The sequence below is a fragment of the Lissotriton helveticus genome, chromosome 1_1 (assembly GCF_964261635.1).
Source record: "Lissotriton helveticus chromosome 1_1, aLisHel1.1, whole genome shotgun sequence".
Lineage (NCBI taxonomy): Eukaryota > Metazoa > Chordata > Amphibia > Caudata > Salamandridae > Lissotriton > Lissotriton helveticus.
Window position 1 is genome coordinate 845,234,342 of NC_136057.1, and position 17,026 is coordinate 845,251,367.

The window sequence follows — 17,026 nt, forward strand, 5'->3', positions numbered from 1 at the left end:
AAGCTGCAGGTGCGGCAGGAGAAGGGTCCGTGGATCCGTTTCGGGGTGCCTGGAAGCAGGTGTGGTTTCGGCCGGCGTGGAGTGCGTGGAGGGTGCTGGCGTCTTAGTGGATTCTTGTGTTGTGGCGTTCGCGGGGTCCAGGGGTTCTGGCGCTGGGCGCGGACAGGCTTGCCTCTGGCGCGCCAGCGGCACGCCCGCTGCGTGCGGCCACCATTTAAGGCGGGCAGGGAGGGAGGAGCAGCTGGGAGGTGGGAGTGGGGCGGCGAATGAAAGGTGGGGCCGCAGGGGAGCTGCGGCGGGAATCGGCCTGGGGGTACAGAAAAATAGAGGGGGTGGGGGGGTGATGAGTGGGACGCGAGGGCACAACAGGTACAAACAATATAGGACACTACATGTAAAATGCGCAGGGGATCTCAAGAAAAAAGCTGAAAAACGGGCGCAGCAGACAGTCAACACGCTTCAGGGGGCACAGCAAGATCGAACTCGCGCTCAGCAGTAGCAGCGAGGAGTGAAGGCACCGGCACACGGGTGGAGCTGTGCGGCAGGTGGAGAGCGACCTGTCTTGCAATAAAATTTACTCTTGATGTCATACTATCTCTCAATGTCATTAACCAATTTGATGCTGTGGAATCTGGTCATATCTTGGCTTCTCGTAATGTCTCAAACCTATGGCCTCTCTTGGTAACCTTCTGGCATCTGTTGAAGACATATGCCCCATGAACCTAAAAGGTAAGCATGACATCCACACTTTACTCACCAACATGATGATCTCAAATTAATCATTAATGAATGTATGTGTGAAGTCAGGTGCAGAGCATTAGAGAGGAGACGGAAAGGTATGATTATGAACAGCTCACTGTAGCTAATGAATACCACGGGGCTTTGGCTATGTAATCAGATTTATAATGTGCCTTTTAAAGACATTTTAAAGGGTTTTTCTTTAGCTTTTCATTAAAATTTGCCATGTCCGTTAATAACTGTAACCTCCAGCCAATAACCTTATTGGCTGGAGGTTACAGTTAAGATTTTTTGTGATCCTTTTGGATTTTCCAAGAGAATGTTGCCCCTGCAGCCTTCAGCACATGGTGAAGACTGTGCTCAGAAAGCTCTCAGGGAAGGATGTGACCTTCCACTACATCCAGAGTATAGCGGTACTGACCTCAGAACGCTGAACTGAATAGAGCAAAATATTCAAAGGAGAGTTAAAATGGGAACATGATCTCCCCACCCCCCAAAAAACCTTGGCTTGATTAAGCTGCACCAGATGGCCTCTTGGGTGGATCAGCCAAGTCTGTGACAATTCTTGTGAAGCTTGGTTGAACTACTACGAGGTATAACTAAAGATTTGCAACTACCAACTCTTTATTATGTATAAGTGTATATTTTTCTTCTCAAAGATATAACGTGGGAGTTTTTCTCCCTATTAAAGAGCCTAGATAATTCAGGGTAACATTCATGCTCTTATTGATAATTCGCAATTAGTTTTGTAAGTATTCAAGGCAAAAGATGTAGTATAAAATAGGTAAGTGTTTATGGCGTTTACTAACACCTTAATGCTAAAGACATTGGTGATGACTGTGCACTTGGTGTAGGGATCTTGGAATAAACAGAATGTTGCGATCATTTCAACCCAGAAGTTACTGATTGGGCCTACTAATGGCGCCCTGATATCAAAAAGTGACAACAGCATCACTTTTATCTTAATTAATACCCTTTTGAGATGGAGAAGAGAGAATGTTCTGGGATTTTAACTTTGGAAACAGTTTACGGTTTCCAGGAGACTTTAAAATAATTTCACAAGTATGCTACCAGATAGTGCAAATTTCCAACAGGTGTAACGAGTTGTATGTAACCCATTATAGACAGGAGAAAATAAGGCTAGAGGTTCTAATATATATTATAAAATAATTGTGAAGCAGTAAATGTTACGAGAGGCACAAATTCCACACTACACTGAGAGCAGTGCAGTAAAAAAGGGCCTTGACTTCGGTACACACAAAGAGAAGGGCTATAGTCATGCAGGATTAATATGCACAGTGCTTCATGCTCAATTTTCTTTTTATTCTGTAAAGCGAATGTTCGCAGTGTGCACACGCAGACAATGGAGAGAGATGTAGGAGAGAGTACTACCTCCAAATAAAACAAAACACATATGGCAGCATAAATTATTAAGAAAATAATTCTGGAAGAGCAACTCAAGTGCATGAAGCCTCATGCAACAATCTGCTTTACATGATCAAATGTTTTTTTTCTAATAAAATCTCTATTAAGCTACAAACAAACCCTTTAAAGTTAGACTTTATTAATTTCTGGATAATGCATCACCAATTGCTTTATGGAGAAGCAGACATTTATACTTCATTCACTTTTCCCATGGTAACTGCACGTACAATTACACAGAGAATCACAGTAACATACCAGCATTGCTTATTCAACTTTTACAACCTGTCATGATTTTGTTTGCAAGTAGTTAAACAAACTTCACAAATATTAATAGTGTTAGCAACATGGAATTCAGCCTTCACATATCCTCCTCTGCTTATTTTTAAGCTTAAAATAGGATTTGCTCTCTCTGTCTCTTAATAGTCCAGCGTCTGGGGGTCTCTCACATATCTCAACACTTCCCCACATTCAGCTGCATCTTTCACAGCAGTCTTATCTCTTTGTGTGAACTTTATGTGCTGTTCTTCTGCCAATGATCTTTACATTTCTCTAGGTCATGGGTCAAATTGTGTCGACCAGCTCTAAATCCAGGGAACCCCTACTCTATGCATTGCCAGCGCTGCTAACTTACACCTACTTTTGTAACCCTTTTTTACAAAGAAAATACCCAACATGCGCTGCTTAATAGTTGTCTCTGGTAGTGTACCCGTCACTACGTGTAGACTCCTTATCGCGGCTTCGCAGAGTTCTTGCAATCTAAGGAATTCACCTACCATGTGCCAATACCCCCTCTCATCTCGCCACATCTGGCTCATGCCAATAATTTCCTGGATACATCCTAGTCAGTTGTGTGGTGTGAGGTAGGTTCTCAGTAGGTAATGGAACTGCATCAGTTTAAACCTTGCATTTGTAGAAATAAGCTTCACTTGAGTACATGCACGTCTCTATTACAAATGAACCTGTTAAAGATCGAGAATTGCGATTATGTATTGAACTAGCGAAAGAAGAACTACTAACCTCTCTGAATTTTTGAAGATAGAGTTTCAAAGGTTCCACATAACTATCAAATCCCAAGGTCGACATGGCGAAAAGAATATCTTCTCCATTGATCGTCTTCCTCTTCTCTTGATGACATCTCTCACTAGCTTCAGATGTTATAAAGCTGATAAATTCACTTACACACTCCTGCACACACTCCTTGGCGTCTTTTGCGATCTGTAAATACATAATTGATTCTGAAGGGTTTTACGAAGCACAAGTCTACTCACAGCTTTTTCAGAGCACTGTTTCACATGGTTTAAATACGTAGGTTTCATGTTGACTACAATAAAAGGTCATTCTAAAACATCCAAGTTAGACAAACGGTAAATGTGCTTCCCTAAAATATCTGTAATAAAAATAATTTTGAGAAAGGATAAGTTACTTAGCTGTAAACCTAGTTCTCTTCGAGGAGAATGCTGAAAGTCATAAGTACCGAATAAAGGGTTTTTGAATTTGCCAATAACTTTGGCATCCTTTGATGAATCCTTGCAAAATTTTCAAAACTAATACGCCAGTCACTTCAGCTGCGGTCTTGAAAATGTGGGTGATTCGTCAAGCGGAGGCCTAGAAAAAGCACTTTGTCTCCATGTTAATTTCCATAAGAAAGTTTAAACAGGGCTACAGACCGAACTGCTGAACGGAATTACACCAAATTAGGCAGAAAGGCAGCTCTTGCTCCAGAAAGCAACCTTTTTTTTAACTGGTGTAAATCCGTTCAGTAGTTGCTGAGAAATTGTAAAGAAATTGGCAGTTGTATATCTAGGGATGCGAAGTATCCGCAAACCCTCCCTATCTCGAGCCTGAGATCGGATTGGCTGCCATCATTTCAAACCAGGAAAGAAAAGGGGCAGGGTGGGAGACCCCCCGGGGCCCATAAAGCATTTAATAGAAAAAAAGCAGGAATCAATCAATCAGACAGATTTGTATAGCGCGCTGCTCACCCGTTAGGGTCTCAAGGCGCTGGGACGGGGGGAGCCGCTACTGCTCGAAGAGCCAGGTCTTGAGCTGTTTCCTGAAGGAGAGGTGGTCCTGGGTCAGACGTAGGTGGGCGGGGAGGGAGTTCCATGTCTTGGCCGCCAGGTAGCAGAAGGATTTTCCTCCGGCGGTGGATTTGCAAATGCGTGGGACGAGGGCGAGGTTGGCGGACCGGAGTTGGCGGGTGGGTGTGTAGAATGTGAGGCGGATGTTGAGGTATTTGGGGCCCATGTCGTGGAGAGCCTTGTGTGCGTGGGTGAGGAGCCTGAACGTGATCCTCTTGCTGACGGGGGAGCCAGTGCAGGTCTCTCAGCAGGGGAGAGATGTGGCTGTGGCGGGGGATGTCCAGGATGAGTCATGCAGAAGCGTTCTGTATGCGCTGGAGTCTTTTCTGGAGTTTGGCTGTGGTTCCAGCGTAGAGGGTGTTCCCGTAATCCAGTCGGCTGGTGACGAGGGCCTGGGTGACCGTCTTTCTGGTGTCGGTGGGGATCCACCGGAAGATCTTACGGAGCATGCGCAGGGTGTTGAAACAGGATGACGAGACGGCGTTGACTTGATTGGCCATCGTGAGGGAGGAGTCCAGGATGAAGCCCAGGTTGCGTGCATGATCCGTTGGTTTGGGGGCGGTGCCCAGGGCAGGGGGCCACCAGGAGTCGTCCCTGGCAGAGGAGGATGTTCCCAGGATGAGGACTTCCGTCTTGTCTGAATTCAGTTTCAGACGGCTGAGCTTCATCCATTCCGCGACGTCTTTCATTCCTTCCTGGAGGCTGGCTCTCGCGGTGGTGGGGTCGTTGGTGAGGGAAAGGATCAGCTGGGTGTTGTCTGCGTAGGAGATGATGTTTAGGTTGCGTTGGCATGCAATGGCTGCGAGGGGGCTCATGTAGACGTTGAAGAGGGTGGGGTTGAGAGAAGATCCTTGCGGGATGCCGCAGATGACTTTGGTGGCTGCGGACCGGAACGGGGGGAGGCGGACTCTCTTGTTTCTACCGGAGAGGAACGAAGTGATCCACTCCAAGGCCTTTCCTTGGATTCCGGTGTTGCTGAGGCGCTGTATCAGAGTGCGGTGGCATACGGTGTCGAAGGCTGCTGAGAGGTCTAGGAGGATGAGGGCAGCTGTTTCTCCGTTGTCGAGCAGGGACCTGATGTCATCGGTAGCTGCGATGAGGGCGGTCTCGGTGCTGTGGTTTGCTCGGAAGCCGGACTGCGAGGGGTCGAGGGATCAGTTTGTCTCGAGGAAGGCGGCGAGTTGTTTGTTGACTGTCTTCTCGATGACTTTGGCCGGAAGAGGGAGGAGCGAGATGGGGCGGACGTTCTTGAGGTCCGTGGGGTCCGCGGTGGGTTTCTTCAGGAGGGCGCTGAGCTCGGTGTGTTTCCAGCTCTCCGGGAAGGTGGCGGATGTGAAGGAGCTGTTAATGATGTCACGGAGTTGGGGTGCGATGATGGAGTCGACTTTGTTGAAGATGTGGTGTGGGCACGGGTCGGTTGGGGAGCCGGAGTGGATGGTGTTCATCGTGCTGGTGGTGTCTTCGATGCTGACCGAGGTCCAGGTGCAGAGGGTGGTGGTCGCTGGTTCTGTGGTTGGGTGCGTGGTCTGTGCGCCGAAGCTGTTGTGTATGTCGGCGATCTTGCGGTGAAAGAACGAGGCGAGTGAGTCGCAGAGGTCTTGCGAGGGTATGATGTCGTTGGTGCCGGCGCTGGGGTTGGAGAGCTCTTTAACGATGTTGAAGAGTTCCTTACTGTTGTGGGAGTTGTAGTCTAGTCGTTCTTTGAATGTGGTCCTTTTGGTGGTGCGGATCAGCTGGTGGTGTTTGCGGGTGGAGCACTTCGTTTAATTAGGACTCTGAGTGGGCCAGGTCCAGGGATCATTTGAAAATATAGGAAGGGGGCACATGGGCCCCCTCCTTAGGCTGTTCAGAGCCCTGGGGGACCTCCCCGGGGAAAAGATGAAATAAAAATAATGCAGGGGAGACCATAGGGCCTACCCTGTTGCCCTGAGGAGCGCCAGCTCCACGAGGCGAACATAAATATTAATACGTGGGGGGGCTTTGCCTCTCCCATGCAGCCCCAGGGACTTCCACCTCCCCGGGGCAGAAACATGAAGGGGGTCTGTTGTGGGCCCCCGGATCCGGGGACCGCCACCCCCTGGGGCTCACTTTACAAAGGAGAGGGGCAGCCCCTGTTGTAGAGCCCTAGATGACTCTGGGTAGTTATAGTTAGGATTGATTTCCATAGGAAATCCGCAACATTCTATTGGGGATAACTTTGGCGCCGGTGGATGAATCTTCGCAAATTTCTCAAGATGGCCCGCTCCGCTCTGCTCCTTCCCTGAAAGTTTGGGGGGGATTAGTCAAGCGGGGCCGAGATAAAAGGGGGGTCCCAAAACGTGTTTTCCCCATGTTAATTTCCATAGGGCGGTTGGACTCACTTTTAGCCCGAACGGCTGAATGGATTTCCACAAAACTTGGCAAAATTGTAGGGACTGGTAGCCCGATGTGCCTTGGCTATGTCTCAAGATATGTGCTCCAGTGGATTTTGAGTAAATTAGGTTCAAAAAAATATATATATCTGGGCGGAGCCTAACCACACATCTGATCTGATTGGCTGTCAGCACTTCATCCAAGAAGTGTTGGCAGCCATCTTAGGACCAATATACATGATAGCACCTCATTAAAAAGCATTGTAGTTAATAGAGGGTTTTAGGACTTTAGTTACATTATAAATCATTTGTTGATGGTACCATACTCATTTTAGGAATTGTGGTGTGTTCTAAGGTGATTTTACCATGTGAAAAAGCCTTCTGCTGTGATATCATGAATCATGTTTGAAAGAAAACTAATATCTCATGATTTTTCCCACAGTGGTTTGGAAGGGGATCTATAAGCTAAACTGAAAGCATATTTTCTGTAAATTCACATTATCTTTCTCAGTCATGTGAGAATGAAGTCTGACATTCTCAGTAAAACATGTACATCCAACAAGGACAGAGACTGTCAGTTGATTCCTTTGTGTTCTACTGCAGCCTCCTAGAGTGTTCTAAAGAACAACTAGAGCGCTAACAGTCCTACTCATTACAAAGGTATAGCACACCTGAAGCCATCGTGATGGGAATAAAGTGGTAACTCTTAAAACATTTAATTTAAAAAGGAACAAAATGAGGGGGTATATTATGCCATAGAAAGTATTATTAGTGCTGCAAAAAGAAAAATTAGGGCACATTTTGAGTGACTTCTCAAATCCTCTTCAATTTCATTAAAGAAATTCTGACATGCAGACTGAAACATGCACTTTGAATACCAGCAGCAGACTTCCCTGGTGAGCAGTAGCTTTACTACAGTGATCTAATGAGCAACTAGAGTGCTAACATTCAGAATGTGTGCACATCTGAATGCCTTCTTGATGGAACCAAAGTAAACAAGCATTGAAAATGCAATAGATCTCGCCCTCGTTTAAGCTAAAGCCATTCTGTTTGCAATGAGGTGGCTTTTTAGCTTTGCTTTTATTAGTGTTTTTTAAACTTTCATGTAAATAACATGCATCTGTATGCATATATGTATATGTATGCATGCATTTATATTTGTATTTATATAGATATACAGATTATATATGTATGTATATACATACACATACATATATATAAATGCATATGCATATATATGCATATATATGTGTATATGTGTGCGTGTAGAGGTGTAGAGGTAGAGGTGGAGAGGTAGCGGTAGAGAGGTAGAGACTAGTAGAGAGAGAAGGAGAGAGAGGTAGAGAGGTAGAGAGTGAGTAATAGAGAGTAGAGAGTGAGTAGTAGAGAGAGTAGCAGAGAGTGAGTAGTAGAGAGTAGTAGAGTAAATAGTAGAGTGAGTAGTAGAGAGTAGTAGAGAGTGAGTAGTAGAGAGTGAGTAGTAGAGTAGTAGAGAGTAAGTAGTAGAGAGCAGTAGAGAGTGAGTAGTAGAGAGTAGTAAAGAGTGAGTAGTAGAGAGTAGTAGAGAGTGAGTAGTAGAGAGTAGTAGAGAGTGAGAGAGAGAATAGTAGAGAGTGAGTAGTAGAGTGAGTAGTAGAGACTAGTAGAGAGAGAGTAGTAGAGAGTGAGTAGTAGAGTGAGTAGTAGAAAGTGAGTAGTAGAGAGAGTAGTAGAGAGTAGTAGAGAGTGAGAAGTAGAGAGTGAGTAGTAGAGAGTAGTAGAGAGTGAGTAGTAAAGAGTGAGTAGTAGAGAGAGATTAGTAGAGAGTGAGTAGTAGATAGTGAGTAGTAGGGAGTGAGTAGTTGAGAGAGAGTGGTAGAGAGTAGTAGAGAATGAGTAGTAGAGAGCGAGTATTTGAGAGCAGTGGAGTAGGAGAGAGTAAGTAGTAGAGAGTAGTGGAGAATATTCCAAAGTTTGGCAAGGAAACTGTTACAAGGCGTAGGGTCCGCCTGTTTTTTCAAGTGCAACCTCGCAGGGGGACACCTTTGTTTGAATATATATATATATATATATATATATATATATATATATATATATATATATATATATATATATATATATATATATATATATATATATATATATATTTATATTTATATATATTTGTAATATGTGCTCTGGGTTCCCCGCAAGTGGACAAGATTATTTAGTGCTTATGACTATTGAGGAGTATACCTTGGAAGAGAAGGATTACTAACTCACAATGAGCATGGCAAAAATAAAAAGTGAGTCTAGCCCATTTAATGCAGATACAAGTAACACATTTCTATCAAAGGTAAGAGCCTGAAAAAGGGATTTAAAACAAGACATTACCTTTCCTGTTGACGGTATGGCATTTTTCATTATCCTTGCCACATTTGCAATTGGAAGATAAATATCTTGCTCCCTAAAACTTTCTTTTGATCCATTAGTGTCATCCGGATCATTCAAGCTATCTTCTGTGTCTACAACAAAAAGAGAGGTAAACATAATAAAAACAATTTCTTTACTATTGGGCAAAACAACTTTTTTAATGGTTTTATGAAGCACAAACCGTAGCAAAATATGGCCTTCAGGAAAAGAGAAAGCAATTAAATACAGTATATATAAAGTCATTTTAGCTAGTTCTTCTTTCAGTTAAGGCTGTCGTACCGGTCCGCAATGAGGGCAGGAGAAAGTACACGAAAGGGGTGGAAAGCACCATGTGAAAAAAGGCATAATGAATACAGTGCGTTTCAGGCTCATTGTTATTTGATCACTTATTTTAAATCAATAGTCCGAGGTAGCCATTAATCATATGTGGTACATTTTTTAAATCCCAAAACCCACATAGGGTTAGTCAGTCTGGAGGGTAGTGCGAGTATGATTTTAAGGTTAAACGGCTGTACAGGTTTGGCCTTTCTCATTGTTGCTATAATATTGTATCTGTGGGCAGGGAATGAGAATTGCATACATGGGAAGGGGGGGGGGAGGGGTGAGTATTAACCTTTTTTCCTTAATGCAAAACATGTCTCATTAAGACCAACAACCACCAAAACTGGCTAGCCTCTTTTGAGGAACAGTCTTTTTGTATTACATCTCACCTAGGCAGCGCTTGCGCTATCTCTTCGAGACATGCTGTATTTAAGTATGGACTTCAAGCTCTGCTCATTTACCGCCCATTTTTAGGTCTCGCCTGTCAATGCGCATGCGCATTGAGCGGAGCGAGGCTATAGGGGCTTAAACAAGGTTTAACAAGCTGGCGATTTACTGGCGATTTGATGCAGTGCATGTGCACTTTTAGCTCAATGCGCAAGCGCAATGAGTTAAAATGCGCGTGCACAGCATCAAATCGCCAGTCTTCGCCATCTGTTCCCCAGCTTGGTGCCGCCAGCACCTCCCCTCTCTCTCCCCACACACAGCCAGGCTCGCATTTCTCCTCCCCCTCCCCAGCCGCCAGCACCTCCCCTACACAGCCAGGCTCGCATTTCTCCTCCCCCTCCCCAGCCGCCAGCACCTCCCCTCTCTCTCCCCGCATACAGCCAGGCTCGCATTTCTCCTCCCCCTCCCCAGCCGCCAGCAGCTCCCCTCTCTCTCCCGGCGGAATACATGGTTCCTTTCGGACACTTAGACCTTGCCAGCTACCTTAAAGAAGTGAAAGCCTCCTGCCAGCACTTTTTCTTGTTAATCTCTTTGGCTTTCCTTCTTTCCTACATATTTGCCTTCTCGACGATTTCAGCCACCCACTGATGTATTTCATTCAATTTAAATCTCCTCCCCCTCCCCAGCCGCCAGCACCTCCCCTCTCTCTCCCGGCGGAATACATGGTTCCTTTCGGACACTTTCGTTTGTTAATTAATTAGAGCTCTACAGCCAGGCTCGCATTTCTCCTCCCCCTCCCCAGCCGCCAGCACCTCCCCTCTCTCTCCCGGCGGAATACATTGTTCCTTTCGTTTGTTAATTAATTAGAGCTCTTTGTCTAACTCTTACACGTAGGCTTACTGGGCTGGGCTGTGGATGGCTCCGATGCAGGATTCCAGAAAAAATCATTAGCGGTGCATTAACAGGCAATGATATCACTTCCTGAGTTTCCGCTCCTGTTTGTGTTTAAATTGTACAAAATGTGTTTATTTATATACTTTTGGACACTGCGGATTTTATAGTAACAACACAGCGCCCGCTTCAGGGACGTCCAGCTTTACATTATTGTCTTTCCTCACGGGTGCTGAGGGGGAGGGGCATGGCTGCTTTGTGTACATTCCTCCTGCTACTGCAAAATGAAATGCAGCTCCACCACCGCAGAACACGCTGCTCTTAGTTGGCACTGAATTATCCTGCACATCTCGCTTGTTGCTCACAGATCACTTTAAGGAGTACAATAAGCTTCACTTCCTCATAGTTCAGCATACCGGCATGTTGAGGGTCCGTGAGTGGAGCAGGATACAGCGGTAAGTGCACCCAGTAAGACTGCAACCTTGCCAAGGCTCAGTCATCAGGTTTTAAACTGATACATATTAGGTTTTGTTATCGCAGTCCCTCAAAATATTTTGTCACGCATTTCAGAGCGCCAGTACTTGCTTGAATTACTGTGCTGGTAATGCGCTTGAGGTCAGAGTTATGATCAGCCCTTTACAGGTCACAAACTCTCGTGGCTGCCAGCTTTTGACCGAGCTTTACTTCAATACTCATGGAAGTCCTGGCAGCTTCTTTTCCCCTCCCCTCCTCCTTTCACTTTTCCTGTTGGTCCCGACAACTTTTCTACTCCACTCGGACCCCTCCCACCCCTCCACCTCTCCACCTCCCCCCTATGACGGAAGTCACAGCAGATTCTCTGCATTCGTTCTTTATTACACACGTAAAGTGCACAGCTTACACCATTGAAAATCCTCCTAATAATTAAAAAAAATTAAAAGCCATTATTATTTGTAATATCAATACATCTAAGTCACGTAAATACAAAACATGTTGCATTACAAATGCTATAGGTGTCACATTTGCGAAAGTGATAACTATTGGAATTGTAAATGACAAAGCTATTAATTTAGCTATTTTAAAAAACAACACATAAATAAAAAAAATGTAATTTATAAGACCAATAGCTCAAACTTTCCTAATGCGAGACCTATTGCATTTCCAATGCTTGTTTGATATGGCTCCTGTTACTGTTCTTTGTAAATGGGGACTCATGAATAGGCTTAGTGGTCCCTCCTTAGTACTCATTTTCTCCTGGTGTAACCTCCCATGAGACTCCCCCCTGAAACGTGTTCCTCAGTAAGTTTAATTTACAGTCTGTGAGCACTATTTTCTTAAATTACTTTCTCCTATTGCACGCACGACATGCTCTCCAGCAACCGCTTGTCGTTTTTTAAGCAGCGCTTCAACAATGGCAGCCGCGCCATTACCACTGCATATGCCCTAATATAAATTTCTTAAAGCAGCGCGGCACTCCGGGCTTTCTCTTGTTTTATTTTAAGCTGCACTATTTTTTTCACCAGTGCGGCACGCTTCAGGTTCATCAATGGCAGCCACACCTTTGTTTTCAACATGGACGGCACCATTTTATTTAATTTTTTTACAAATAGGCACGCTGTGCTAGAACTTTACAATGGAGGCTGCTTCCTTTCGTTGCGCGCGGCTGCTAAAATACATCAAGTACATGCAACATTTAAATGTTCTTTTCTCAGCGTGGCTCGCCACAATTAATTCAGGAAAAGTGAGAGAAGGGGTGACTACCGCTTGGCATCGTTGCTGGAGCGACAGCAAAAATCCAGTGAACCAAAGACTGCATTGCACGCCTAGCACATGCGCCTGCATGATCCGCAAAGAGGACATTGATTCCCATTACCATGAATGATACCTTGCAGATCCCAACCATGGCGCAGAGGGTACCTGTTGCTGCTACTTTAAGCTTTGGGCTTCCAGGATGCACCTCCACCCGCCGGCAAGCCGCTGAACCAGCGACCCTGATAGTGTAACTGCGGAATAATTCTCATAATGCGGTCTTCTATATCACTGTGCTCTGTGGCATCCCTGTGCTTTGTTTAGAAAATGCTTTTTCTATTTTGTGTGGCTCGCACAAGAACATTTTGTAATGGTTAAATTGTGTGCTTTTAGTAGCATTAATGGTGGCCCCAATGCAGTAAGCTAGTAAAAGGTGCAGTACCACAGGCTATTACTAGGTGTCCCTGTGGTGCTGTAAGGGGACCTCTATTAGCCACATAAGATACTGCACCTTTAATACAATTATACATAGAAATATTGCAGCGGAGACATGCATTAAGGGTGCAGTACCTTAGGAGAGGTCCCTTATCAACTCCACAGGGACACCAAGTAAGAACCTGTGGCACTACATCCTTTCCTTGCTTCATTACTTAATATTTGCATTTGCAATGCTAATAGCTCAAACAGTCAGTAATGCAAAACCTATTGCAGTGCATATGCTCGTTTAAAGATTGTTTGCTAGATTACTAGTTACAGAAGCCAATTTAGGATGTATGCTAAACAAGTGTGGCAAGATCGATAATTCTGCCTTGATCCATGCATATTTTTAGCTTTATAAGTATAATTCTTCCATTATATTTAACATCCCTGGAAAGGTTGCATTTGAGAATAATGGGAGCAATGAAACATTCTGAATATTAAAATCAATCTATATAATAATTGTGATTAAAAAAACTGATGAGATCTTAAAATACATATGGGATGCAGAAAAACGGCTTGTTGGCAATTGACTTGCTTCTTCACACTTCTAACTTCTCTTCTAGCCTCAAGAAAAGCCAATTACCATTCCCTATTGCAAGGCCGCTTAAGCAATGTCTAAAGAATATGAGGATCTGCATGTGTGCAACAATTTTGAGAGACCTTATCAGTTACTCCACTAAATGTGAATGATGAAATTGAGCCAAGAAAGGGGTCAGTCTGTTGCTACATTTCTGCTTCTCTTCTACTCAGGTAGATACTACATTAACCACCTTTAGGGTTGCATAAATCAGCTGGTGTTGGCAACTGAATAAAACATTTGACCATCGCTTTTTGGAAAGAGGGAACTATGATGATACACTTGTCTGGGTGTGAATGAACAAAATGTGCTTATTATTATTCAATTAAAAATGCAAGTTTCATTTCACTTCACTAAAAAGAGGAACCTTTAAGACTCACAGGTCAAGTACATTTACTGATAACCAACCAAATAAATTAACATTTAGAAATAGCTTTTTTGGAGCACATTTGTCCCATTGGTTTTGTAAAAGGAAAAGAATAGCCTACAAGGAATGAAATAATTTAAAGTGCCATGGCTGGTACATTCCAAAAGCAGGGAATGCTAACTTTGTTATCTATGTTGAGGTAATTCTGTTTGCAATAAGGATCTTGCTGTTTTAAAACTCAGAATAATGGAGAGGATTTTCTGAGATCCATATCTCGCTTTTGACTGAGGCTAGTTTGTTATAGAAGGTTGCAAGACGTTTAATTCCTTGAGCACTGATTGTTTATAACCTAATTTCTTGAGTCAAGTTAAACCCCTACAAGCAAGGGGAGGGGGGGGGGGAGAATGTTACCTTTAAAGTGACTGGTAATCTTCGCTTGTATGCTCTTTCCGATCATAAAGGAGTAGGAATCTCATCCACAAGGTGGTTGCAGAAAAGACAACTTCAAAAGTTCTATGACTGTGCAGACACATCAGACGGAAATTCAGCCCCATGCAGAGTGTAACACGGGAATGATACAAGACAATCTATCTGCAATGGTCGTCCCTAATAGCATTGAAGACATATCATGGATTACAAAAAGTGATGAAAAGGTGGTCCAAAGACTGCAGGTCATGATTTCTATTGAGGTAGAAGATGCAGGCGTCTCAAGTGGTGCCCATCCATAGAAAGAAGTGGTAGAATCTTATGATTGGTGCATTTTTTCCCCAATATACATCAAAACATTTTTGCATCCTTGATTATTTGACCGAATGACATTTTGCACTGCATAGAAGCAACCATTACCACATACAGAACTGGAGGGTTGAACAAGACAAAGACTGGACTGTCTTATTGATCCCCATTACTAACTGCCCAAAGACATTGAGATTGCAAGCTCAGCTTTCTCTAGACCTCTTTATACAGTCTGTGGACCTGGTAATCATTGGCCAGGAAGCCAAGCCTGGCATCAGAGTGCAGATTCCCTCACTTGCCGACGGAGTGGCTTAGAAGGATGATGCCTCTAGTACCCATAGTGGTGCTGGGTGGATGCAAGTCTTGATCTATGGTACCAGTGGCCAGGTTGGGGTCTCTATCTCATGAGTGTGGCTTTTTATAGGGATGAGGCCTGACGCAATCCAAAGGATCTTTGCCATTCCTTGAAATTCCTTACTTTGCCAGACTAATGTTAACACCCAGATATGTGATGACCTAGCAGCCCACCTAAATGAAGTATGCTCTCTACTTTCACCGGAAGTATGTTAAGTTAAGGATTTCAGATTTGGCTACGGTTTATTTTGAAGCCTACTGCTGTCTCAAAGGATGCTACATTTTCCATCAAGTAGACAAGGGCGGCATCAGAATATGACATTGTAAGTAAAAGGGTCAATCCTATTGCTGTCCTGGGCCAAGTGGATCCATGTTACCTTATAACCATTTCTTATCTTTATTGAAAAAGGCTGAGAGAAAATAAGAGGGGAAGTGAGCATCCATGCCTTATGCCAGTCATGCCACAAAGAGGATGAGGTGCTACCAATCAAGCCTCTTCTAGATGAGGGTGTGTCACAGCATGTCATCACCAAGGAAATTAACCTTGGTCCCAAAAAGTACATTCTGTGTGCTTGAAGAATCTGGATGAAGTCAGTATATCATCAGGTAGAAGATGGTCAACAAGTCATCATTATTTTAGGATTTCATTTTGCAATAACAGGGCAATGGCCTGGAGGGCAGGCAACACTTTGGGGCCTATTTTATGTTTGGGCATGAGAGTAATACTTGCTTTGCCCATAGAGGGCACTACCAAACCACTTTTCATAAAAATGAAGAAACTGCTCGAAAGGATGTCAGCCATCTGTCTAAAACGTAATCTACAGAAGACAGAGTTTATAGAAATCTCCTACAAATCTCAGAATAGTCTGTAAGAAGAAATAATAAGACATGGCTATGCGCCACCTCCATTAGCTTGTGTCAAATCACTACGGTTTTGGAATTACACTTTCCATGTCTATGCAATCACAAGTGGTGCAGTTTGTAAATTTTAATTTGCACCAATTATAAGCAACAACAAAAAAGTCCTTTCTATCCAACATGCAGCTGAAGTCCACAGCCAACGTCCTAATAATTTCTTAAATTGACACTGAATATGCCATCCTAGCTGGCCTCACAACGAACAACCTATTGCCCTTGAAGGCTATACTCCATTCCACCATCTGGTTAATTGATAAAAAGAAACAAATATGACCACATCACTCTCGTTTTGGTAGATCTTCATTGGCTGCACTTAGAAGCTCAGATTATGTTTAATATATGCTGTGTCACATTCAAAGACCTCCACAATAGAAGACTAAGCTGTCTTCCCAATCTTGTTGGATCAAGATTTTCCACAAACAAGAAAGCAATCCTTTTTCAGTTCCACTATTATGCCTGTAATTATCACCCTCCACGTTTAACATTCTTTCATCATGGCCTTCCTTTGCAATCTAGTCCCCAATACAATCCCTTGGCATTAGGTTTGGGTTGCTTCCATGGAACTGTTTCACCTCACCTCCCTTTGCTTTTTTGGATTCCTTCCCCTTTGACGCAATCCAGTTTTGTTCCGCCCCAGCTGAAGTAATGTTTTCTCATGTTGGTTGACCTATGTATCATTCTGTTTCATGTAAAGTGCTCCATCACCTTTTTAATGTAGCAGTATTATATATAAAACAAAGTTAGCAGTTAACACTAGTGAATTTGAATTTGATCTTTATTGTTTAGTTAATTAAAACCATAACAAACTTTCTTTACTATATCCTCGCCAAAGATAAAATAACCTAAACAAAAAAATCGAATAGACATTAATTAAAATAAAAGCGAATTCCAATAATAACTTTCCTAAAACCATTAAATAAAAACTTCCTTCAGGCTTAGTCCTCAGTCTTAATAATTCTTAAATGTAACATAGTCAATGACGTATTTTCTTTCAAACCTTTTTAAAAGGCCAACAAAAACTTTACCATCCTACAGTTCATTTGAGGAGCTTACCATCTTACAGTTCAGTTAACACTAGTGGTTGTTCCCTTCCTTTGCTGATCTGGCCACCACCTTACTGCGCCCCACTCACCGCCCCTGCCGAAGTATACAGGGCTGCCCCTCTGTCATCTCTACTGGGACAGTTGCAGTCCACCCTCACCTCACCCCTGGTCAAATCATCTGCAAAGAATTCATAGGAGTTGTGTCTCATTGCCTTCAATCGCCACCTTATATGCCACAC

The 17,026-nt window shown here is 43.6% G+C and overlaps 1 protein-coding gene across 1 annotated transcript in view; it reads right to left on the reverse strand.

The window, feature by feature from the left end:
- The window catches only part of NFYB (nuclear transcription factor Y subunit beta), a 147,918-nt gene that overhangs the window by 72,892 nt on the left and 58,000 nt on the right, over nucleotides 1-17,026 (reverse strand). Inside the window, exons 3-4 of the mRNA XM_078674988.1 lie at nucleotides 8,948-9,078; nucleotides 3,181-3,378 (exon numbers count right to left, since the gene is read on the reverse strand). Coding sequence (XP_078531114.1) covers nucleotides 3,181-3,378; nucleotides 8,948-9,078 — 329 coding nt within the window. The remainder of the gene's footprint in view (nucleotides 1-3,180; nucleotides 3,379-8,947; nucleotides 9,079-17,026) is intronic.